The following is a 25263-nucleotide window of genomic DNA, read 5'->3' on the forward strand; positions in this document are numbered from 1 at the left end:
TGTGTCCACATAAAGCTTCTTGAGGGCCGAGACTATTGGTTTCGTTCAATGCTCTACCCGCAGGGCCTACAATGAGGCCCCACATGTAGTAGTTGCTCAATAAATACTTGCTGACTATAAAGCAACAGCCACTTCACCAGCATAACTGGCACTGCCAGTTAAAAATTTCTGTAGAAAGGCCTACTCTATCAGACTACTAATTCTGGTAAAAAGGGAAAAGAAAAAATAGCTACAATCAGCTCTTCTCCTTGGGTTAAAAAAAAAAAAAAAATCACTTTTTTTTTTTCCTTAGCGCAAGGGACTCTTGGGTTGCTTGGAATCCGCTTGGACTCTGTCCCTCGCAAAGGTGCCTTTTTCTATTTATTTCTCACCAGTTTCTGAGAAGGGTGGCATCGACAGATATCACGATGGTTGTTATCACACAGTTAACCCTATGAGCGCCTAGTGAGAACATTCATGCCCCAAAACGAGCTGTAGCAAGTACAGAACAAAAACACACATTTCTTCTGCAAAGACATTAGAATCTTGCTGCCACAGAAAGAAATTTCTACAGAGACCATGTTTAAATAACTATAAATAATATTAATTAGAATTTAGGGGATGCACAATTCATGGAATTCACCAGAGCACAAGGAAACCTCTGAGACAGTGTTGTAGGTATTCACGTCTAAACACGAGGACACCCATCCTTTTCCCCTGCAAAGACAGCCGTCCTTCCCTACTAAGGATTTTAAATAATTCTCACCATGCCGCTCGCAGCATCATCCCCACAGAAATATTACTTTACAAAATAACCCAATATCCATAGAATTTCTTTCGACAAATAAAAAAATCTTAAATTAAAAAGCACGATTCTCTCTCCCTCTCCCCGACCCCCTTCATTCCAATTTCAGGTAGCTGGGCACTGAGTAATTGAACATTAAAAAATCGAGTTTGTAGACTTCGTACAGCTGCGTCTGGTGCTCGGAGCTGATGTTCTGGAAGAACTCCGTGGTCATCTCGTCAGTAGTTCTCGTCGACTTGGCATAGGTGGGGAACTTCAGGTAGCTGCCCACGCCCGCCAGCCGCAGGACGTAGTTGGAATCCTCCTCCAGCGTCTCGTACTTGCCCACGAGGTCGTAGTGGATGTGGCACGGGTGGCAGAGCGAGTGCACGGTCTGCCAGTGCTCGTTGAAGGGCTCCTCGCGCTGCGTGTGCGGGTCGATGAGATAAGCCACGAACTCCTCGAAGCGCACGTCGTCGCCGCGCCGCAGGGCCTCCTGCGTGGCGTTCTTGCGCTGGCGCCGGATGATCTTGGTGCCATAGCGCTTGTGGAAGGAGGTGTTGTACTTCTGCGTGAACTTGTTGCGGTAGGCCGACACCAGGCGCTCGAAGGGCTCGCGCACGAACAGGAACTTCATGTAGCTTTTCAAGCGGTGGTTGATCTCCGGGATGCTGTACTGGTTCAGGGTCTTGAGGTTGGCCGCCACGTGTGCCTCGTTGGCCGGGATCTCCATGGGGTCGCTGTACTTGCCCCGCCCGCTGAGCACCATCATGAGCCGCTTCCAGTTGGTGCACGCCACCTTGGGCACGTAGCAGTAGATGAGCTCGTGGTCCTCGTCCACCACCAGGTGCTTCAGGTCGTTGGGCGTCAGCACCCGCCGCTTGCGGCTCAGGGCGCTGTTGGCGCGACAGGTGTCCGTGACCTGATCACGCCTCATCTGGTGCAGGACGGCGGTGTTTGAGAGCTCCAGCTGCAGAGGGGACACAAGAGGGACACGAGTTCAGTATGGGCGTGGGAGATGGGAACCTTGGGCTGTGTCCACAACCGCCACGGCCTGTGTGGGGGGATGGGGACCCAGCATAAACGGCCACTGACCTGGATGGCCCGGTCTTCCTTCCTAACTCTCTACCAGCTGCCTCGCCTCTTTGGGTTCTTTGTTCCACCATGTTTCCTTTGTGGAGCAATAGTCACGGTCAACTCTAGCTTCAGCATCACCCTCTACCAGCCTGGCACGTTCCTAGAGCTGCTCATAGGCTGTTTTCCTTCTCTCTGTACAAGCATCTTGAAACGAGGCTGATTTAACAGCATCAAGGACCCGCCACTGTTTCCAGGCAGCCTACCAGGCTACGCTGCGAGGCGCTGGGGATGCGGTCATAAAAAATACAATGAGGTTACTGCTCTTGCAGAGCTGACAGCCTAGCTGGAGAAAAAGAGGGAACCGAGGCTCAGGTTAAGTCACTAGCTTGAGATCACACAGTGAGTGAGCAACCGACCCCGTATTCAAACCCAGGTTGGTCCTCCTGGCAACCAGGGCTGCCCACTTTGCACTCTACCCTGAGGTCCAGAACTCCCATCTTCTTGACTGAAGCATGGTGAGTCTGGCATTTGATCGATCTACATTAAAGTAGGCGGATCCAATTTCTCTATGAGGCCACGATGGTGAACATCAGTTGCTTTGTGCGTCTTCTGGTGCCTCTGCCTTGATGTTCCTCTGGGAACCCCCTTTCCTCCACTCCCAGTTCCTCTTCTCTCTCAAGCAGGTGTGTGGTGAGAATGGCAGCCTGGAGCTTAGGGACAGGGAAGGCTAGACTGGGAAGGGAGGGTACAAAAAAAGAGGAGAAGACAGAGGGACGTACTCCCAGTGATGTCACCTCAATACCTAGGTCCATACTTTGCTGAAAACAGACCCCTCAACTCCTGGGCTTTTGTTACGGTAGTCGGTACATCTGCTTTGGTGCATAAAGCAGTGTGAGTCTGGATTTTGGAACCCAAATAAAGGGGACTGGCTTTTACTACCCTTGAGCCTTTCTTCTTTGCCATATTCATCCATTGATGTATCCATCCAAACATCTGTCCAGACCTCACAGTGTACAGGGCACTCGGCTCAGCACCCATGGGAGAGAGAACATTTTCCTAAAGGGCTCACAGTCCAAGGCATCAGACCAGAGAGCTGGCCGCCTCAGAAGGGCCCAAAGGGAAGACATCTGTGCTCCTCTAGGTTCTAGGAACAGAAGTGTCTCCTCAAAGGCCATTCACTCCCCTGGGAGCCAGTGCTTCCTAGGATAGGAAACAGAACACCGCACTGCCCTGGTGTGCTGACAACCCGATTGTTGTTGGCTTAACGCCATGCCTCTGTCTACCTTCCTGAATGCGCTATGTGGCTCTTCTTTTTTTTTTTTTTTTTAAAGATTTTTATTTATTTGACAGAGATCACAAGTAGGCAGAGAGGCAGGCAGAGAGAGAGAGGAAGGGAAACAAACTCCCCGCTGAGCAGAGAGCCCAATATGGGGCTCAATCCCAGGACCCTGGGATCATGACCTGAGCCAAAGGCAGAGGCTTAACCCACTGAACCACCTAGGTGCCCCATGGCTCTTCTTTTAAATATCCAAGAGACTGATATTAATTATGGTTAACGCTATAGAGAAAATGGGGCACCAGCACTAGGGAACAGCCAGTCTGGGGCTGCAGAGGACATGGTGTCGTGGTTATCTCCTGCCCCGAGAACACAGACCCCATCCGTGTACTTGTCTTTGACGTTCTCCATAGTCTGCGCCAACCTACCTTTCCAGTCCCGTTTCTAGTCCTCCCCCATTCAGAACCAAAGGGAGCTCCAGAGAAATCAATGATTCACTCTTTTCCCTGTTTCTTAATGAAAAAAGTTTTTTAAAAAAAATCCCATATAATTAACATACACTGGCATATTAGTTTCAGATACACGATGTATCGATTCAGTAATTCTATACGTTACTCAGTACTCCTCTTAAGCGTACTCCTGATCCCCTCACCTGTCTCGCTCCCCACGCCACCTCCCCTCTGGTAACCACCAGTTCTCTATATTGAAGAGTGTGTTTGCCTCTTTCTTTGTTTTGTTTCTGAAATCCCACATATGGGTGAAATCATATGGTTATTTGTCTTTCTCTGACTTCTTTCACTTAGCATCATACCCTCTAGATCCAGCCGTGTTGTTGCAAATGGCAAGATTTTATCCTTGAAAAATTCCATCGTGTGTGTGTGTGTGTATTTTACATCATCTTTATCCATTCATCCATCTTCAGACACGTAGGCTGCTTTCACATCTTGGCTGTTGTAAACAATGCAGCAATACACAGAGGGGTGCATGTATCCTTTTGAACTAGGGTTCTCATATTCTTCGGGTAATGATGCGGTAGTGCAATTACTGGATCATACGGTAATTCTGTTTTTAATTTTTTGAGGAACTTCCATACAAAAGCGGTTGCACCACTTTGCATCCCCACTAACAGTGCAGGAGGGTTCCTTTCTCTCCACATCCTCGCCAACACTTGTTTCTTGTGATTTTAGCGACTGACAGGTGTGAGGTGATACGTCGCTGTAGTTCTGATTTGCATTTCCCAGATGGTGAGTGATGTTGAGTGTCTTTTCAAGTGCCTGTTGGCCATCTGTTTGTCTTCTTTGGAGCACTGTCTGTTCATGTCTCCTGTCCTTTTTTAAGTGGATTATTTGGTTTCTGTGGTGGTGTTTTGTAGAAATTCTTCATGTATTTTGGATATTAACCCCTTATCGGATATATCATTTGCAAATATCTCCTCCCATTCAGTAGGTTGTCTTTTCATTTTGTTGTTTCCTTTGTTTACAAAACTTTTTCTTTTTTTCTTTTTTCTTTTATTGCTATAGTCCCAAAAGTATACTTTTGCTTTGGTTTCCCTTTCCTTAGGAGACGGAGGTAGAAAAAAGTTGCTATGGCTAATGTCGGAGAAATTGCTGCCTCTACTCTATTCTAGGATTTTTATGGTTTCAGGTCTCAGATGTAGGTCTTTAATCCATTTTGAGTTTATTTTTGTGTATGGTGGGAGAAAGTGGTCCAGTTTCATTCTTCTGCATGTAGCTGTCCAGTTTTCCCAGCACCATTTGTTGAAGAGACTGTCCTTCCCATTGCATATTCTGGCCTCCTTTGTCATACACTAGTTGAGCATGTAATCATGGCTTTATTTCTGGGCTCTCTGTGTGTCTTTGTACCAGCTTTGATTACTAGAGCTCTGTAGTATATCTTGAAATCTGGGATTCTGAGGCCTCCAGTTTTGTTCTTTTTCAAGATTGCTTTGGCTACTCAAGGTCTTTTGTGTTTCCATACATGCATTAGGATCTTTTGTTTTAGTTCTGTGCAAAATGCTGTTGGTATTTTGATAGGGACTGCATCAAATCTGTAGATTGCTTTGGGTAGTATGGACGTTAACAATATCTGTTCTAATCCATCGGCATGAAATACCTTTCCAGTTGTTGTCTTCAATTTCTTTCATCAGTGTTTTGTAGTTTTCAGAGGACAGGTCTTTTACTTCTTTGGGTAGGTTTAATCCTAGGTATTTTATTCTTCTGGGTGCAACTGTAAGTGGGATTGTTGTCTTAATTTCTTTTTCTGTCATTTCATTATCAGTGTAGAGAAATGTAACAGATTTCTGTATATTGATTTTGTGTCCTAAAACTTTCTTGAATTAGTCTATTAGTTCCAGTAGGTTTTTGGTGGAGTCTTAAGGGTTTTGTATATAAAGTATCATGTCATCTGCAGATAGTGAAAGGTTTACTACTTCTTTACTAATGTGGATGCCTTTTCTTTCTTTCTCTTGTCTGTTTACTGTGTGTGGTGAACACTTCCAGTACCATGTTGAGTAAAAGTGGTGAGAGTAGACATCCCTGTCTTGTTCCTGATCTTAGGGAATAGCGCTTAGCTTTTCACAATTGAGTATGATGTTAGCTGTGGGTTTGTCATATATGGCCCTTAATTATGTTCTAAACCTACTCTGACAAGGTTTTTATCACCAATGGATGTTGTAATTTGTCAAGTGCTTTTTCTGCATTTATGGAAATGATTGTATATGGTTCTTATCCTTTCTATAACATTGATGTGATATATCATGTTGATTGATTTTCAAGTATTAAACCGTCCTTGCATCCTAGGAATAAATCCCACTTGATTGTGGTGAATGATTCTTTTTTATTGTGTTGTTGGATTTGGTTTGCTAGTATTTTGTTGAGGATTTTTAAATCTATGTTCATCAGAGTTACTGGCCTGTAGTTCTCTCAAAAAAATAATTTTTTTTTTTGGTGTCTTTATCTTGTCTTGGTTCAAAGAATCTCCTTTAACATTTCTTGTAAGGCTGCTTTAGTGGTGATGAATTCCTTTAACTTTTGTTTGGGAAACTCTCTCTCCCTCTCTTCTGATGAGAATCTGGCTGGGTGGACTATTTATCATGGCACTCTCTTCTGGCCTGCAAAGTTTCTGCTGGAAAAAAAATATCAGCCTTAGGAGGTTTTCCTTCTCTGCAACTGCTTTCTTTTCTCTTGTTGCTTTTATTTTTTATTATTTTTTTAAGATTTTATTTATTTGTTTGTCAGAGAGAGAGAGAGAGCACAAGCAGGCAGACTGGCAGGCAGAGGTGGAGAGAGAAGCAGGCTCCCCGCTGAGCAAGGAGTCTAATGTGGGACTTGATCCCAGACCCTGGGATCATGACCTGAGCCGAAGGCAGCGGCTTAACCCACTGAGCCACCCAGGCATCCCTCTCTTGCTGCTTTTAACATTCTCTCTATTTATCACTACTTTTTGCCATTTAAAAAAAAATATTTTTATTTATTTATTTGACAGAGAGAGACGCAGTGAGAGAGGAAACACACGCAGAGGGAGTGGGAGAGGGAGAAGCAGGCTTCCCGCCGAGCAGGGAGCCTGATGTGGGGCTCGATCCCAGGACCCTGGGACCATGACCCAAGCTAAAGGCAGACGCTTAGTGACTGAGCCACTCAGCATCCCCCCTACTTTTTGCCAATTTAAATTACTGTGTGTCTTGGTGTGGATCTCCTTGAGTTGATTTTGTTGGGGAGGGGGTTGGTCTCTGTGTTTCTTGGATCTGGATATCTGTTTCCTTCCCCAGATTAGGAAAGTTTTCAGCTACTATTTCTTCAGATAAGTTTCCTGACCCCTTTTCTTCCTCTTCTGAGATTCCTATAATGCAAATGTCATTATGCTGGATTGTGTCACTGAGTTCTCTTAATCCATTCTCACTTTCTATTCTTTCCTCTTTCTCCTGTTTAGCTTGACTGCTTTCCATTACTCTCCATTACTTTCCATTACTCATTGATTGCTGATCTGTTCTTCTGCTTCCTCTAGTTTATTGATTCCCTTTAGCCTATTTTCAATCTCGGTTATTGTGTTCTTCATCTCTGATTGGTTCTTTTTTATGTTTGCTCCTTGTTGAGGGTCTCACTGATGTCCTCCACTCTTCTCAAGTCCGGTGAGTATCTTTATGACCATTACTTTAAGTTCTCTATCAGCTGTACGGCTGATCTCTGTTTTGTTTAGCTCTCTTGCTGTGATTTTTGTCCTTTTCTTTCATATGGGACACATTCCTCTGTCTCCTCATTTTGTTTTGCTCTCTGTGGCTCTTTCTGTGGATTAGGAAAGTCTCCTGCTCTTGAGGGTGGTGGCCTCAAGAAGAAGAGGTCCTGTCATGCCCAGCAGTGAGATGGTCCCTGTTCAGCAGAACCTGGCACTTCAGGGGGGTCTCCTGTGTGCACTGCACATGTCTTACTGTTGTGGCTAAGGTGCTTTTGCTCCCAGTGCATTCGTCTGCAGTCGCTCTCTTGACCTTTTGTGGGCAGGGTTTGGTCCTTATGGCAGCCAGTCTGGGGCCGCCTTGGGCTTGAGGAGGGTCAGCCCAGGCATTTGCCATAGTGGCAGTAGCACCAAACTGCAGGGACTCGCCTTGTGTTCCTTGAGAAGCGTTGGTTGATGGACAAGGCCTGTGGACCAGTGATGCCCCCAGCCCATTGCTGGGGCTGCAGTCAGGCTGGCATGTGTGGTCATCATCTCCTTTCCCCAGGGAAGGAGGCACTTCGGAACAATGCTGGTCCCTGTCGGGGCTGCTTGCACATGGCTAGGCTTGTGACACTACTTTGGATGGACTTCTGCTGGTGCTGGGTTGGATGGGACAGGCCGGCAGGCGAACGTGGGGCTAAGGCGCTGTGAGCAAGCCAGGTGGAGTGTGTTCTGGCTATGCTGGTTCCTGCAGGTGTCCACCCATCTAAGCCAAGGGGGCAGGGAGGGAAATAGTGCCCACCAGCTCTTTTGTTTTAGGAGAAGTCTCCTAAAGATCCCTGCCTCTCCAGCACACACTCTGAGATTATAAACAAATACACTGCCTTCTTGCATACCCCAGGCTTTTTTTTTTTTTTTTTTTTTTTAAGCTGTTGGTCTATGCTATATCTCAGCAGGGTTGTCTGTTATATGTCTCTTTAAGGGAGTTGGGGGGCTCAGTTTCCTATCACCCTCTGGCTCTCCCAGAGCTAAGCCTGCTAATTTTTAAAGTTCTAAGTGTTAAGTGCCACTGATTGTAAGAACTCATGAAGTTAAGTCCCTCTGGTTTTTAAAGTCAAATGTTATTGGGGTTTATCTTCCCAGTGTAGGTCCCCTGTGCCTGGGAAGCCTGGTGTGGGGTCTGCTCCTCTCCCTTTCTGTGGTGGTAGTGTCCTTCCCTCCCACTGACAGTGTCCCAGCTCAGTTTGGTTCTTGACCATATCTCCACCCTTCCCACCATTTTTGATGTGGTCTCTTCTCTACCTACAGCTGTGGAGAGTCTGTTCTGCCAGTCTTTGGCTCATTTTCTGGGTTATTTATGCTGACTAGGGGTGTTATCTAGGTATATCCATGAGACAAGGTGAGCCTAGGATCCCCCTACTCAGCCATCATCTCCAGAAGTTCCCTTCTTTTTCCTTTGGGCCCAACCATTTGCATTTAGGATTCTTGCCCTTCCATTTTTGTGGGTATAAACCTGACAATCCTTCAAGTTCCAATGACCCCTGCCAGATGAGTGGAAGAATCATTCTTTCCTCTAAAAACCCACTGCATTAAGCATCCTTTACCCCCTGCCCCCAACCGTCTAGTTCATGCTTGGTTTTCTCAAGATTGGTGGCCACTTGCTTCATGGAGACTCAGAGTCCCAAAGCCACTGCCCCACTCTAGGCCAGACTATAGGTGACCTGAGTCTTGAGAATACAGAGGGATTAGTGAATACCACCCCATCCCCAACCACCTGGACAGCCAAGTCAATAAACCCATGAACCTGGGTATCACCCAACAGGCTAGCCCTGAGTTTCCAATGAAGCACAATCTCTACAGTTCATCTAAAACATTCACAGGCATCTGTGATGGGCCTAAATGAGATTTGCTGAGTTTCCTGGAGACCTGAGGCATAACCTGGTGGTCACCAGAGAAAGTCATAACACCCTGCAGTATAGCCCTGTATCCACCTCCCCCATGGTCCCAAGGACATCAGTGGTCCTCACACAGCACGAGACAACAACAGACAATAGGAGGAGTTACTCTAAGGCTCTTTCAAAGGTTATTTTAATAGATCATCTCTAATCTTCCTGGTAATTCTCTGAGTTAGATGCTATCACACTGGAAATTTCCACTCTCAAGGGAAGGAAGCAAACCAAGACAGTGCTAACACAATGGAAATTCCATGTGTGAAAAGTAAGGAGATTTTCGCACAACTTTTAGCCTCACAAACTACTGGAAAGCACAAAGGAGTCGTTAGTGCTTTTCTAATAGACAGTCCCCTATATTGGCACTCTTCCCAACAAGAAGTAGAGTTTACTTCTCCAACCCCTTGACTCCCCCTGGCTATGAGTTGCTGACTAGTCAAATGTGGTAGAAGCCATGATGAGCAAATTCTGGGGTCAGGTATGAAACCTTGGAGTTCCTACACCTTGGTTCTCCTGAAAGGCTGCCATAGTTTCATACTACACTGGCGTAAGGTTCCCCCTGTCCAACAGAAGTGCCATGAAGTGTGGACTTTTTCTTCCCATGGCAGTGTCTTCAATGCTTAAAAAAGTGGCAGTCACATAGTAGATGTTCAATAAATATTTGAGGTCGTGAGTGAATCAGTTAATAACCTCTTTAGAGAAATGTGATAGGAAAGCAGGAAGGTCCCTCTGTAGCAAATGTTGATGGACCCCAGAATATCCCTTAATAAAGGCTGTGCTAGGCTGAGTAGTGTCCCCCCCAAATTCATGTCCACCTGGAACCTTAAAATGGGACCTTACTTGGAAGTAGGTATTTGGCAGATGTAACTAGTTGTAGTCTTAATAAATTAGGGTGGGCTGAAATCCGAAGATTGTTGTCCTAATTAGGAGAGAAAACAGAGACTAAGAGACACCCAGAGAGAGATGGCCGTGTGATGACGGAGACAGAGGTTGGAATGATGCATCTACGAGCGACAGGATGCCAAAGATTGTCAGCACCACCCAAAACCTGGCAAGAGGCGAGACGGGTCTACCTGGCAGCCCTATGAAAGGAAAACAAGAGCCAAGGCTTCAGTCAATAACTTTGTGCAAGTTGATAGAGTATAAATGGATAGGAGAAGATGACATCATACAAGAGGATATTTTTACATCGCAAAATAAGGAAAGCATATTAAAACACGAGTAACAGCAAGATGAGATTTCAAAACGAAGCTCTGGGCTCGATCTTCTTTGGGCAAGACCATGAATCTTCTGAGCTTCTGTTCTCTTAGCTGCAAAATGGGGATAGTACCACCTCCTCCACAGGGATGTCAATGAAATCAAATCAGGTATGGGTTCAGCATTTAGAAAAGGAGACCAAGCCTAATGCAGCATTTGGACAAGAGATCGTACACAGCAGGCAGTTAATATGTAGGCGTTTTTTCATGAAAGATGAAGAAAGAAACCCAAAAGAGAGAGCCAGGAATCCCAAAGACCAATTTCACCAGCCCAGTAATTTTGTTCCAGGCAATTCTAAGTCATGGAAGCCAGTTAATATTTTAAATATGAAAAGTTCTGGCTTGCATGTCTTGACTTCTTTTTAAAAATTTTTTTTACTTAAGTTCAATTTAGTGAACATATGGTGTATTATTAATTTCAGAGGTAGAATTCAGTGACTCATCAGTTGCATAGAACACCGAAGGCTCGTTCCATCACATGCTCTCCTTAATGGCCATCCCCTGCTTACTCTATCCTTGTACGCACCTCCCCTCCAGCAACCCTCAGTTTCCCATTTCCTGACTTCTTAGCAGACAGAATCATCACCTTAAGAGGAGCATTCATACCATTCAATTAACAACAACAACAAACTGTCCAGAAGAAACCAGAAGGGCTCGGAAGGAGAAAAGACCCATGAGTTTTGCCTATTCAAATCGCTGTTGACTGTTCTGAAGGCAATAAATGACTAAACAAACAGAGAAACCAGGGGTCTCCCTCACTTACTTTTCCCTAGGTCTTTTCAGTCGGAGGCAATTCTCTGGCCCTCTGGGTCTCCGGGGAGGTAGCATGTCAGCTAAATACTGCCGTCAGGGCCACAAAGCCATGAGAAATGGAAACGATACCACGGTGTCATTTTACATGTAGTTGCAGAGACAAAATTAACTCGATGGGGCTTTGAACTGTGGTATTTGAGGTTTCTTTCTCTTTCCATTTCCTTTTTTGCCACAGCAGTCAAGGTGACAAATGGTGCACCTGCTGCAATGAAGTCTGGCCGGTTTCCCTTGGGGGTGGGGGTGGTGGTGGTTTGGGGCACAGGTCAAGAGACTAAGCACATTCTCAAATGGGGACTTCCCCTTGCAGGGGAAGATATTCACCTGCACCTCTAGTGTTAGATTTTTGCACAAAATTGTTTAATTTGGTTTTTTAATTTACAATAATTTTGGGGGCGCCCAGGTGGCTCAGTGGGTTAAGCATCTGATTCTTAATTTCAGCTCAAGCCATGACCTCCAGGTGGTGAGGTCCAGCCTGTGCTCGGTGGGGGGTCTGCTTCTCTCTCCCATCTGCCCCTCCCACCACCCCATCGTGGCCAAGATGATGCAGGAGACATTTCTGATGGCAGCCTGGTCAGTTCTAGATCTCTCCATGCTTATCATTAGGACCAGTAGCATGTGAGAAACTGTGATCAGGTAGACGGTGACTTCCAACCTTAAAAACTGCAAATCTGGTCACGCCACTTCCGCACTTGCCCCCAAGCAGGGCTCACGGGAGCTGCTGCAATGGCCACAACTCTTCAGCAACTAACAGGTTCCCTGAGTATCAGTTAGGGAACTCTCCAAGGAGTCTACAGCTATGGGACACCAGGAAGACAAGGGACTGGAGAGGACTCACTGCTGAACAGTTCAGTCCTTTGTCACTGAGAGAGAACGTCTGTCTTTATCAGGGGATCTGATAATTGTCTGAGCGGGAAGATCAGTCTCCTCTTTCACTCCCTTTCTCTCTCCATTTCTTTTTTTTCTTTCTCAAAGGTATTTGAAGAGAACACAACAAAGGACCACGCTGAAAGAGGAAAAAGCAAATATGCTAACGATGAGGGCCATGATTAAGAATCTCATTTAGCTGTGGGCTTCCTAGTAGCAGGGACAAAAGGGAAATGTGATTAAATCTCTTTGCCTTTGTTCTGTGTCATTGCAACTGCTCAGGGTGGACACCGTACAAGATTTTAAAGGACTCAGATTTCAGCGGAGGAGGGAGCATCTGGGATTTGGCTGGCTCGTGCCGGAGTATTAGGAGGGCGGCTTTCTTCCACTGACTGAATGCTACTACGGCCACTCTGCACCTCATGCCTATAGACGGCTTCAGAATTTACAGGACACTTTTACACACACCATCCTGTTTAAGGAACACGCTGGAACTTCTCCAGAGCCTAGTAAAAGGAGGTTTATGTGTTGGCAGACCTAACGTGTCCAACCATGTGACGTCTTTTTTCGGGTTACCACAAGGTATCGCGTATATTTCATGTTAGTGGTTCCCAACATGTAGCATGCGTGGGAGTCACCTGGAGGGCCCGTTAAAACATGGTTTGCTGGGTCGCACCCCCCAGTTCCCGATTCAGTAGCTCAGGGACCGGGTCTGAGACCGCATTTCTGCAAATTCCCAGGCATGTTAGTTTGCTTGGGCTGCTAACAAAAATACCCCAGACTGGGTGGCTTAATTAAGAAATTAATTAATCAAATAAGAAATTAATTTTCTCACAGTTCGGGGGGGGTTGGTTTACTCTGAGCCCCCCCCCTTTGGCTTGCAGACATCTGTCCCTCAATGGATGCCCTCTGTGTGCATTTGCCTCTGGTGTCTCTTCCCCGTCTTGTGAGGACACCAGTTCTAGGGGATTAGAACCCACCTAATGGCCTCATTTTCATCTAATCACCTCTTCAAAGGCCCTTGCTTCAAACGTGGTCACATTCTGATTTCCTACAGCATGTGAATTTGGGGTGGGGGTGGGGGGCACCATTTGGCCTGTTACACAGGTGATGCTGATGCTGCTGGTCCGGGGACCATACTTTGAGAACCATGGGGTTCTGTAATGAGGAACTCACCAAGTCACGGCTACCCTCAAACTCCGGACACGGAACCCGGGTTCCTCACCGGCTGCTAAGAGGCGCCTGGACCCACCTCCGCTCTCAGCCTGGGCTCCCTTTGTCTCCGTTTGATCTCCCAAAAGTACAAATTAGGTCGGAGGGGGCCTGATTCCAGGAAGCCGTGAACATGGCTAGAGGCTCTGGGCTGCATCCTGCTTTCTCATTTTGAGGTCTATTTTTAATCTGGACGGTTAAAAAAGGCATCTATAATTAGTTTAAGTAGCAAACTGAGGGAGTGTTTGACAAAGTCTTTAAAACTTCACTACGTTTCATCTTAAAAGGAAGAAAAACTGGTTTCCTTTACATTAAAACATCGTCCTGGTGTTTACAATTTCTTTCAGACATCAGAACCCAACCGGAAGGAGCGGCTCTTCCGTTCTGCTGCCCTGGCGGAGAAGGCACAGAGAAGTGGAAACCTGGAGAAGAAGGTAAATTCTGGAGGCAGCAAGAGAGCGGGGTCTGGAGCAATCTGCCATTAACCACTGTTCGCCTGGGCCCGGGCTCAGTTTCTCCACTTGAAAATCCTAATACAAGACCCCTCCCGGCACCTCGGCTGCACTGGCCATCACCCTGACAAGCTGAGAACGGGAGGAGAGAGACACCTGATGATCTGATTTCCCTGGGAGTCCATCACCATTCTTTCTGCCAGAAAAATTCCTAAACGCTCGCGGAAAGGGCTCGCCTAGAGGGATCACTGGAGGATCCGCAGCCTCAGTAAACGAGAGGCAGGCACTGATCCTAACCACCTACTATGTCCCAGGCACTGTTAATCCGCGCACTCTAGGTGATAGGTATCCTCCTGGTCCCAGCTTACGGATGGAGGAAACTGAGGCACAAGGAGACTAAGTCACTCGCTCAAGATCAGGGAGCTCGGGACTGGGGCTGTGCTCTGAGACCCTGCATTGTGTGGCCTCCCGGGGTCCGCACACCACCTCCCCTCCCTAGCAGTTATCATCTGGAGGGTAGAGACGCTGGAGCCCAGGGTCTCTCCCCTGGCAGCTCCCTGGGATCACAGGAGAGGCTCTAAACACCTCGTGAGTCGTGGGGCCAGCCCCAGAGATCAGATGTAATTGCTCTGAGTGCGGCCAGCTCCCAGGGCGTTCTAAAGCTGCCCTGCTGGGGAACCACGGCCCCTCAGGCTCCAATGCCACCAGCTATAAATTAAAGCACATACGGGACCCAAGCAATGCCTGAGCATGATGCAGGGCAAAACTCCTTTTCCTAGCCCTCGGATTTAAGGTGAAGGGGCTTTCCGTTCGTTCGGCAGGGCCGGAGGTCAAAGGTCTAGAAGGCCACAGTTCTCAGCCATGTTTGGATGCATCCTTAGGGAACCACGAGGAATTACATAATGCTTAACCACTTTTATGTTCAGAAAAGAAAGGAGAGAAATACTGACTCTTTAAAGAAACAATCTGGGCTGAATCTGTCACAAGGCCTAAAGGGTTCAACGGTGCCAGGAAACTGGTTGCTTAGGATGTGAACTTGTCACCGAGGAAGCAGGGGCTGTTTGGTTACAAGGGCTGAAGGCCTGCAGGAGCTTCTCCTACCTTCCGGAAGCAAAAGGAAGAAGGAAGGGGACGCACAGATGGGGAGCATTTTGAGCTCTGGCAGATGAGGCGAGGGAGAGGCACAGGAGATGCTGGGTGCCTGAGGGCCCAGTGCTCACCTCTAGAAGCAGAACCCCAGCCAGGCTCAGCTGACAAGGCCACAGGGAGCCAAGGGCTCTGAGCGGAGGTAAACCTCCGGAGCTTTGAGGGCAGAAAGAAGCAAAGAGAGGTTTCCGGCTAATGGCTAAATGACTTCTTTCGTGCGCAGGGTTTAAATCTGTGACTGGGATGAGGGTCACAAACTCAATCCGCCTGAAGTCAGAGCCAGCCAGAAGTCCCCGGGCCGCTGAAAGTAAGTGATGCCTCTTCAATCTAGCTCCTGTTGCCAGGAGGGAATGGGAACCTGGTCTTTCAAGATGTTTCCATTTCTCAACAGGAGCCAGAAAACCAGATTTTATGTGAAATCTTGGCATTCTTAAATGTTAGCTACAATTAAAAAAATTGTCTTAATACGTGGGCCAAACCGTGCTTGTTTGGGCTGGGTTTGCTAAGGGCCACCAGCTGGCGCCCTCACCCAGGCATTTGAGGACACCAGGGCTGGTAAGGAGGTGCTCTTGAGGGGGCAGGTGTTCGGCGCAGTACCCGTCCTTGTCCCAGCGGATCAGCTCAGTGAGCAGAACCCGGGAGAAGTTGAGGTGGGTGGGTGGGTGGGGAACCCCAGGTGGAACCGGCCAGACTGAAGGCAGGAGCCCCTGGGAGCAATTTGGAAAGTTGTCAATCAGCAGGAGTTATTAAGAGAAACCACCGGAACCTCAGATCTCCCGGCCCCTTTCCGCATTAGTGCTCACCCACGTCCTTCTAAAGCTCTTATCCCGAGGTACTTATTCTGTGTGGCTCTCCCTTCCAGAATGCAAGCTCTGGGAGGGCCGGTAGCTTTCACTTTCTTTCTTGTTTAGTCCTGTCTCTCCAAGAGCCCGGCACGTACCGGACCCTCCAAGCTTTGTCCCAAGACTGGGTGAGTGCAGGTGGGCACGAATGACGTGGGGATGGCTGATGCAGCTGCAGGGACTTCCGGGTGCCTAAACCTACAGCCCCACGTCGTCTTTCCACAGAGGTTTCTGGCACAGCCCCTGCAGCGGCAGCGCCGGGACTCCAGGCGCCGGCTGGAAACAGACTCCGGAGAGCTGCAACAGCCTCTGAGACTGGCACTTTCCACCCGTCTGGTGAGGCCAGGAAGCAGGAGGAGGGAAATCGTGCAGGAGGGTACTGGAGCCAAGGGCCGCCCTGGGAAGGCCTGGCGTGGGGTGCGTGCTGCTGGGGCTCCCTTTCAGCCAGGCCAGGTGCGGCTGGAGGGGTTGCATTTCCAGTTTAGATCAGCTGCTTGGGCTTCCGGAGGCCCCGGGCAGGGTGCGGGAGGGGCGCAGGGATAGGGATGGGGCTGCTGCCAAGCTGGACCGGCTTCCCATGAATGGTAGCCAGGAACAGGGACAATGGTGAAGGGACGTGGCCCCCACGCTGCTTGGGAGGCTGGGTTTCCTGGGAAATCAGAACTCCGAGGACAGGGGTAATGTGCACCTGCCGACGGACGCTTGGGGGCCCTCGGAATTCCCTGCTGGCTGGGGGGAGCAGGGAGGAAGTTTCCACGGCACGGCTTCAAACGGCTCAAACTGTCTCCCAAACAAGGTGCTGACAGCACCCCTCCCAGAGGGGCCTCCTGGAGGGCGATGTTCTTCTGAGTCAGGGGCCTCTGAAGCCCTAGCTTCTCTTCCTGGTCTCCCCCTCCTTGGACCAACTGGTTTCACTGGTTCCTTTCCTAGACTCCCCAGAATGTTCAGCTACTCCTATTTTGCCACATCACTTGGTCCCTTTAGGGCTCGGTTTTCCCGTCTATAAAATAGGGACAGTAGTGGCTACTTCTCAGCGTTGGTCTGAGGATTCAGTGAGTGCCCACAAAGCAGCTGGCCGGGTGCCACGCACAGAGTAGGCCCTCGGTCAAGGGCAATTTGTTTTGTCATTAGCACGTATCCCGTTACAGAGGGCTGCTTCGTAAGTGGCCGGCAGAACGGCGAGCCTGTCACTCCAACAGCAGCTCCCGATCCTTATGTAAGGGTCATGGTGGGTGCCTGGCGAATGTGGATTCCTGAGAGATTCTGACTCTCAGGGTATGGCTGTCCTGCGTACCTGCCCTTGACCGCTGTCCCGTGGTAATTCTACAAGTGAAACCCAAGGACGGTGGACCTGGGTTCCATTTTGAGCACTGCTGACTAAGGGTTGCTTTTATGCGAGTGGGTTCCACATTTAATGTCCCACACAGTTGTCATCTGTGCAGAACAGCTGACTCACGGCCACGCAAGCTCGCGGACATGGGACATGACAGCAGCTGGTAGGCAAACTGGTAGTCTAAGGATGAATTTCCCAGCTGGACGGAGATCCCGTCAGTATGCACTAACAGACTACACTGACGTATGGAACTGCAGAGGACGTGAACTCTCGGTTGAGAGACACCCAAAAAGGATGTATTTCCTGATCGGGTCGCGTGTTACAGCAATATCCCCATTCCTCATTGCTGAGAAGGTATGCACGCGCCACTCCGTTGGGCCCTCGCATCTCTGTGTGGGCTGTCTCCTGGAGGGGGACGGCTGGCCCTTCACAAAGTGGGGAGGTTGAGCCAGCGCTGCAGAGGGGCCCCAGCCCTCCTCTCAGCTCTGCCAGGGGACACCACTTCCCCTCCACTGTCTTCTCCCTTAGTGCCCCCGAGGAGCTGCTTCCACCGCCTTCTCCCGGTCCCCTTGGCCTCGAGCTGCTCCATCCTGATCACACAGTGCCATGACCGGTATGAGTTCGCCGCCGCCCCGTCTGAGACTGCTGGGACAGCTCCTGGCTAACTCGGTGTCCCAAGTGCCACTCGGTGTCCACCACGTGCAGGACTTAGAGATGATGAGTTTGGGGCCAACACCTTAAAGCCTTTCCAGTACTAAGATGTTCTGTCACCTTCCCACCTCTCCCTCTTTTAAGGCCCGTTTGGGATCATGGAAGTGTAACAAGAAGGCTGTCACAGAGTGCTGCAGGGACAGATGTGTGTGCATTCGCTAGCTGTGTGCCGAGAAGCCTGTGCACCTGGGCTGTTGTTTAGGTCGTGCTGGGAACACATAACAGAGCCACACATGACAGCGTGGATCTTGACCCCAGCCCACGGATGGATACGACACCTTCAAGTTAATGGCATCAGAGGCACGAACGCCCTTCTGTTTGGAGAGCTTTGGAGGGACTTCTCACCCCCAGAGTCCTGGGAACCCAGCTTTAGCATTGTAAAACACCTCAGTGTACAAATGATTCTGATTTTCAGATGGCAACACTGAGCCCGAGAAATGGGACTCCTCCATGCCCAGAGCTAAGACTGCAGCGAGAAGTGGCACCTTCTTCTTCCATCCACCCAGCAGCCCTTGCTGGTGGCACAGGGATGGATTCAGGGACAGAGCGAGGGGCAGGCCAGCGCCATCTCTGAGGTGCTAAACTGTCTCTGTGAAGCGTAGGAAACATCCCCGCTACCTTCCACCAGCCCATGGGGAGAGGAATCTCACATTCTACCTGGGCCCACAGACGAGGAAAGGAAGAGATCCCAATGCCGTGTGGCAGCTGACTAGTGCTCCTCTAGGGACCAGGCCTACACGGCTGTCACATGCCTGGATCTAGGCCCTCCTGTCTGGATGCCTGGGCCTTCCTGAGCCTCTACTTCCCCGGTTGTGAAATGGACTCAACAGCCTGCCTCAAAGGAGGGGAGAAAGACCAGACAAGGAGTTCTGTCTGCCTTGGCACGTAAATGCTCGGGAGAGCCTCACAGGGCAGGGGTGGGGTGAAGGGGGATAGACAGTGCGGGCCCCTGCTTTGGTAGAGAATGAGGTCCCCAAGGAAGGAATGTTCCTGAGAGGCTGGAGAGATAAGAAGCTGTGAGCTGGGGGAAAGGAAGGCCTTGTAGGCAGGAGGCGGGGTGGGAACAGAGGAAGCAGGGAGACTCAGGGTGACAAAGGCAAGAGCCCCTCTGCTCAGGCTGGGGGCCTGCAGGGACAGGGACCAGTGGGCCCACTGAAGCTGGGTGAGCCTGTGGGGCCCATGGGAGGCTGCGGCACACCCCACCCAGGCCTTCCAGAAAGGAAGCTCCACAGACATAATTGCACTGCCAGAGCGAGGGGGGCTGCTGGGAATCTTTTTTTATACACTAAGTGGCATTCTCTGAGCCAAGGCAATGAACTGATGCAGACAAGCTAGTGGGGTCAGGGTCTGAGGGGGGCTGATTTTCATGAATGAATCTACTTCCTGTGGCAATGGAAGCCTCCAGGCGGGGAACCCTTCAGCTCCAGGAAACAAAGTAACCTGGTGACAGCTGGGGACACCCAGGCCTTCACAGGAGAGAGCCGTGGCACCCCCCTCCTGCGGCGTCCCTTTCACTTCTCCTGCTCCGCACATCCTCCGGGCCTGACTCTGAGTGCACGAGCCGGTGGCGGGGGAGTGCACGAGCCGGTGGCGGGGGACTGCCGTCCTCTATTTCTGTCTTCTTTAGAAAGACACAAAAACTACGGTCACTCGAGAGATGCAAGCCTGCCTCCACCCATGTGTTTTTCTGGACTGGCCTGGGGAAGGTGCTGGGCAAAGGGTCTGTGTGAGGTCTGGAGGGACACAGAATGATCCAGAAAACTACAGCTTCACCTGCAGGCTCAGGGGGAAGAAGGAAGAAGAGCAGGTGTTGCGATTATGGAGGGCAACACGGACTGAGTACCCATCATGGGGCAGCGGAGATGCTGGGCCCAGTGAGGGGATCAGACATGGCGGCAGGAGAGGGACAGACCAGGGAGACCCAGGCCGGGAGAAGAGGGGAACTCTCCATCCTTCAGTGAAGTCACGGATGCTCAGAGCCACCCTGAGTCTGGGAATTCCTCAAAGTGTATCCTGTGTGGGCTTCCGCCGCGAGCTGGATGCTTTGTGACTGGAGTGTGGCCTGCGGTGTGGGGACGTGGGCCATAGGAGAAGCTCTGGTGGGACCTCAGCACTGGGACGGGGGTGCCTGCCGTATGCCAGGCATCCTAAGCAGCTGGCACCGTTAAACCCCACGATAACCTGAGAAGCGTTACCCATTTTACAGAGGAGTAAACTGAGGTTCAGACTACTTAGATATATATCTCAAGGCCTACATCTTGTAAAGTGGTGGGACCCAGATTTGTCCCTGACAGTCCAATTCTGGAGCATGGGTCTGCAGCCCAAGCCCGTGACCCCCATGCTGCCTGCCTCTGTGGCCTCAGCCATTCCCACCGGGAACAGCCGGGAGCACATAGGCCAGTCCACCCCTCAGATCTACCTTGAAGGGGAGGCATGGCTTCCAGGGCAGGAGACACACTTGGGCGATGAGTATTGAACTAAATAAACCCTCAGGAAGGAAGTTCTGATTGAACGGTCTTCCCCAGGCTGCTAAGAAAGTAGATCTTAAAAGTTCTCACCACAAGGGAAGAAAAAATGTATGACTGTGTGCCGATGGATAGTAACTAGACTTATTATGGTGATCTCTTCTCATGCTATGCAAGTGTCGAATCAGGTTGTATACCTGAAACTAATGTTCTATGTCCATTCTAGCTCAATAAAACAATAATAAATTCCCTTCCCAAAGTTCTTACAGAGATTTAAAAAGTGCCATCACTTACTGGTTAAGCAGCATATCCCATAGGGATCATCTATAAATGGTGCTAAGGGAAATGAGGTTTTCTTCCCAATGATACCACTCGTTTCGATTCTCAGAGCCACAGGGCATGCTTTTTGCCTTCTTGTCCCTGAAGCCATGTTTGGTTTCTGGGAAGATCTATGATGAGGATACCTCACGGCGGAGGGACGTGTTTCTCCTTGGCTTTCGTAAATTGGATTTTCAGGGTGATTTACGCTGCCTTCTAGCACATCTACAGGTCTGTTTAGGGGCCTAACAGGGTCCAGAGGACCCCGGTCTTTCATGGGCACCTGGGAGGAGCTCAGAACTGAACCAGCATCTCAAAGGGCTGCTCTCTGAAGGCCCTACTCAGTCAGATGAGGGCAAAGCAAAGGCTTAGCCAGGAGCCCAGCCATCCACAGAGGCTTCCCGAGATGCCCTCGCCGCGGGGCTGGCCCCCTGCCCACCCTGCTTCTCTGGGCTCTGCCACAGCTTGGCCAGCCCAAGGGCTCCTCAATCAGGCCAGAATCCAGAAGGGCGGGGCATTTTCTCAGAGTTTTATAGAAACTTCTAACCAGAAACATCTGGAAATCCATGGGATGGAGTTGGAGGCCTCAGGGCAAAGCTCCAGCTTGGCTGGGCTGGGCATTCGCTATACAAGCTTGAGTCACTGGCCTCTTTCCCAGCAGCCTCTGCTGCAAAATGCACCTCCCTCCTCCTCCTCTCCCTTCCACTGAACACGGCGCACTCATTTCATTCTCGAGGCGGTTGGACTTCCTGTCCCATCCTTGGTCATCACCCTGAAAGATCCCAGAGGAATCTCAAGCTTGAAATATTTGAGATAATCCACAAACAAAATTCAACTTCTGGCCTCACGCCTTCCACACGACACATAGGGGGCTTCTCACCAACGCCGTCTTCTAGTTAAAGAGCCCAGAAGCAGCTCAGCATTGTGGAGAGGGCATCGTCTCTAGAGCCGAGAGGACAGGTCAGGTGGCAGGGGAGGGTCCTACCTGTGCGACTTTGGACAAGTCCCTTAACTGGCCCACGCCTCGGTTCACTCGTCTCTAACGGGGCCGGTGACACCACGCAAAATACACAGGATTCAACCAGATGATCCACGTCAAGTTCAAAGCCCAAGACTGATGCCTTCTTTCTGGATTTTGTGCCCAGAAACAAGTGCTTAAAAAATACTTAAGAGATGCGGAGCTCCAGAGAGAAAGAAAGATTCGGATTCCTTTTGTCGCCGCAAAATAAATCACCATGTGTCTTGCCATCTGGTCTCCTAAGTGATCAGCAAGCTGGGAAGGAGGGTCCCAATGAGAGGGGCTGAGGGTATCGACAGATGACGTCATCAGCCCGGCCTCAGCAAATGCCCGTGACACCTGTGTGAGTGGGATTTACCTGGCTGAGCTCGGGTTTTGATGCAGTCACTGTGACCTGAGGGACATGGGGACTGGGTGATTTCAGCCACTAAATACCAACAGGTGTTTTATCATTAGTCCTGTGGGACTCCTGTTCACTGCCCACTCTGGAGTCTCTCATGGACCCTTTGGAGGGGGGTGGAGAAGGGAAAAGAGACTGGGAAAGGCTCAGAGATTGGGCGAGAAGCTTGATTTCCCATGTGAAAGCTGGATTTTTGAAAAGTGAAAGTCCAATGATTTGGTTTCTAGGCCACAAGTGCCCCTGGGGTTGAAATAGCCATTAAAACATGCCATAGTCTGGATTTCCTGCCAGGACCTGGTTAAGCGCTGGGGACGTTCTTAGAGTTACCATAGCTTTCCACAGTGGGCATACGTGTAGAAAAGCCCAGCCAGCTTCTGGCACAGGAGCCAGATCAGGACATGCTATTGGTGCAGCCCGGTGCGCACAGCTGGGACTCATGGATGCTGGGGACACAGCCTGGTGCGCATCGCTGGGACCCACAGATTCCAGGGACACAGCCCGGTCGGCACTGCTGGGACTCAAGGACACAGGGGACACAGCCCAGTGAGCACTGCTGGGACTCAGAGGCTCCGGGGACACAGCCCCGTGCACACCACTGGGCCTCATGAACGCCAGGGACACAGCCTGGTCCATACTGCTGGGACTCACAGATGTGGGGGACACAGCCCGGTGCGCACAGTTGTGACTCAAGGATACTGGGGACACAGGTCAGTCCACACTGCTGGGACTCACTGATGCTAGGGACAGAGCCCGGTCCATACTGCTGTGACTCATGGACGTTGGGGGCCACAGTCTAGCACACACTGCTGGGACTCATGGATGCCGGGGACACAACCTGGTGTGCACTGCTAGGACTTGATGCTACGGACATAGCCCAGTCCACACAGCTGGGACTCATGGGTGCTGGGGACACAGCCCAGTGTGCACCACTGGGATTCACGGACACTGGGGACACAGCCCAGTGTGCACTGCTGGGACTCACAGATGCTGGGGACACAGCCTGGTCCACACCACTAGGGCTCACGGACGTGGGGGTGCACTGCTAGGACTTGTTGACACCAGGGACAGAGCCAGGTCCACACTGCTGGGGCTCACAGACACCAGGGACACAGTCCGGTCCTCACTGCTGGGATTCACAGACGTGGGGGACACTGCCTGGTGCACATTGCTGGGACTCATGGATGCCATGGACATAGCCTGGTCCATACCACTGGGGCTCATGGACGCAGGGGACATAGCCTGGTGTGCATACTTGGGGCTCATAGCCTGGTGCACACTGCTGGGACTCGTTGACGCCAGGGACACAGCCGGGTCCACATCGCTGGGACCCACGGACGTGGGGGACACAACTCCGTCCATACCACTGGGACTTGTTGGTGTCAGGACACACCCGATGCACACTGCTGTAACTCATGGACGAAGTGGACACAGATGGGGCTCTCGGATGCCGGGGACAGAGCCCGGTCCACACCGCTAGGACTCACGGATGCTGGCAAGGCCACACAGGGCATGAATGTAACCCACCACCACTCCCGCCTCTGAGCCCAGTTCCACTTTCTCCTGCCCTAGGTGGGGGAGGCGAATGGTGAGGCAGACCCACCAGCCCTCATACTCCCAACAAAAGCTGGAGCAGTTGTCGGGCTGTGAGACCAAGGGGGAGGCTCCACATCTGTCTCCACGGCTGTATTCCTGACGTCTCCCCCTAGCGCCAGACACTCAAAGCGACTTGGTGAATGAACGCTCCTTGGGGGAGGCTACAGTTTCATTCAAAACCACATCTCGCATCATCACACTCAGGGACCTCATCCCGGGAAGGGGTGGGGAAGAGAACGCACATTCTGGAAACCTTCACGTGGGGCTAGAAACCTGACATGTCATTTCCTGAATCGTCTTAACCCTGAGAGGTGGATAAGTTCATCTGTGACTTACAGATGGCAATGCTGAGACCCCGAGAGGTCTGGTTCCTGGTCCTGAGGACGCCCACCCTCCCTCCACTCCCCCAACGCCCGCATGAGCAGCGAACCAGCCCTCCCAGGAAGGTTCCAGCCAGTTTGTATTCTTTGGCTTGGAAGGCCAGAGGAACCGCTCACGTCTAGGCACACATACACACAGGATGAAACGGGGTGGACGGCAAAGACTGGCCTTGGAGACAGCTCGTGAGCAGAGAGCAGAGGGCCACATGGAGAAGAACACAGAAGAGCTGCTGAAAGTCGGTGAAGGAGAGAAGATGCTCGTCCCCGCCCTGTCATCAACACTGGGGAGCTCCAAGGGGCTTCCTGTGAGAGTTACGTCCCGCACAGCAGGGACAGCAGGCTATCTCCTGAGCTGGGACTCTTTTGGCAAGAAGGAGGGAGCCCGGAGAGCCCTCCTGGGGAGCCAGGGCACCTTCCCTCTGCTCCAGAGAAGCTCTGGGTTCATCGGTCAGCCTCCCACAGAGACGGAGGGTGGGAAAGCCACAGGACACCTGTCCCCACTCTTTGCAAAGCCAGAGTGAGGCTGTCACACCATACATGGACTTCTCACAGCTCTACTGTCTCTACTGTCCACCTGCAAGCCCCCCCATCCCTCTGCTCCCTCTTATTTCAATAGCCAACCAAATGTCTCCTCCTCTAAGCAGTCAGTGAGGCAGCCATTCAGTCTTCCGCGCCATCCGGGTCCTGGACACACCGCTATCATCACACCGTGTCACGGGAATCTGTTTCACACCTGTTCCGGCCCTAGACCCCGAGCTCCTTCTGTTTCTAGCTCCTTCTCTGTACTTAACAGGGTAGGTGTTCAGTAAATGGCTGCAGGGATGAAGAACGGACCGATGTCATCCGTAGCTAATAATGACTGCGCCCTTGCCACCATGGGCCACGCCCTGCCACGAAGCTCTTGTGTGGTTACGTCCGTGGATGCCCCCATGACAACCCTCTCTGGCAGGCCCCATCCTTCTTCCCGTTTGATCCAAGAGGCCAAGTGGGCAGAGAGGTTAAGTAACTGGTGTCAGGTCACACAGTGAGGGGGTGACAGAGACAGGATTCCAACCTAGGCAGGAGGCTCCTGAGCGTGTTGATCATGAGTGGAGCATCTGCACGGGCAGCTGGGCAGGCCAGAATCTGCTGGAAGTGAACCAGTGAGTAGCAGGCCGAAGAGGCAGGCCCCTCCTGTGTTTGAGGGGGCTTTGCTGTCATCGGACACCAGCTAGCCACCAACAGCTTAGGGGACCGAGTGCTGGTC

General features: G+C 50.6%; 1 protein-coding gene across 2 annotated transcripts in view; it reads right to left on the reverse strand.

Annotated features, from left to right (window-relative positions):
• Nucleotides 1-253: 253 nt before the first annotated feature.
• Nucleotides 254-25263, reverse strand: part of LOC111142167 (carbohydrate sulfotransferase 11) — a 254141-nt gene continuing 229131 nt past the window's right edge. For both annotated transcript variants that reach the window (XM_022495167.1, XM_022495166.1), the window contains exon 3: nucleotides 254-1733. In XM_022495167.1, coding sequence (XP_022350875.1) covers nucleotides 879-1733 — 855 coding nt within the window. In that variant the 3' untranslated portion in view covers nucleotides 254-878. The remainder of the gene's footprint in view (nucleotides 1734-25263) is intronic.

The sequence above is a fragment of the Enhydra lutris genome, unplaced genomic scaffold, assembly GCF_002288905.1.
Source record: "Enhydra lutris kenyoni isolate GAN:26980312 unplaced genomic scaffold, ASM228890v2 scaffoldscaffold7, whole genome shotgun sequence".
Lineage (NCBI taxonomy): Eukaryota > Metazoa > Chordata > Mammalia > Carnivora > Mustelidae > Enhydra > Enhydra lutris.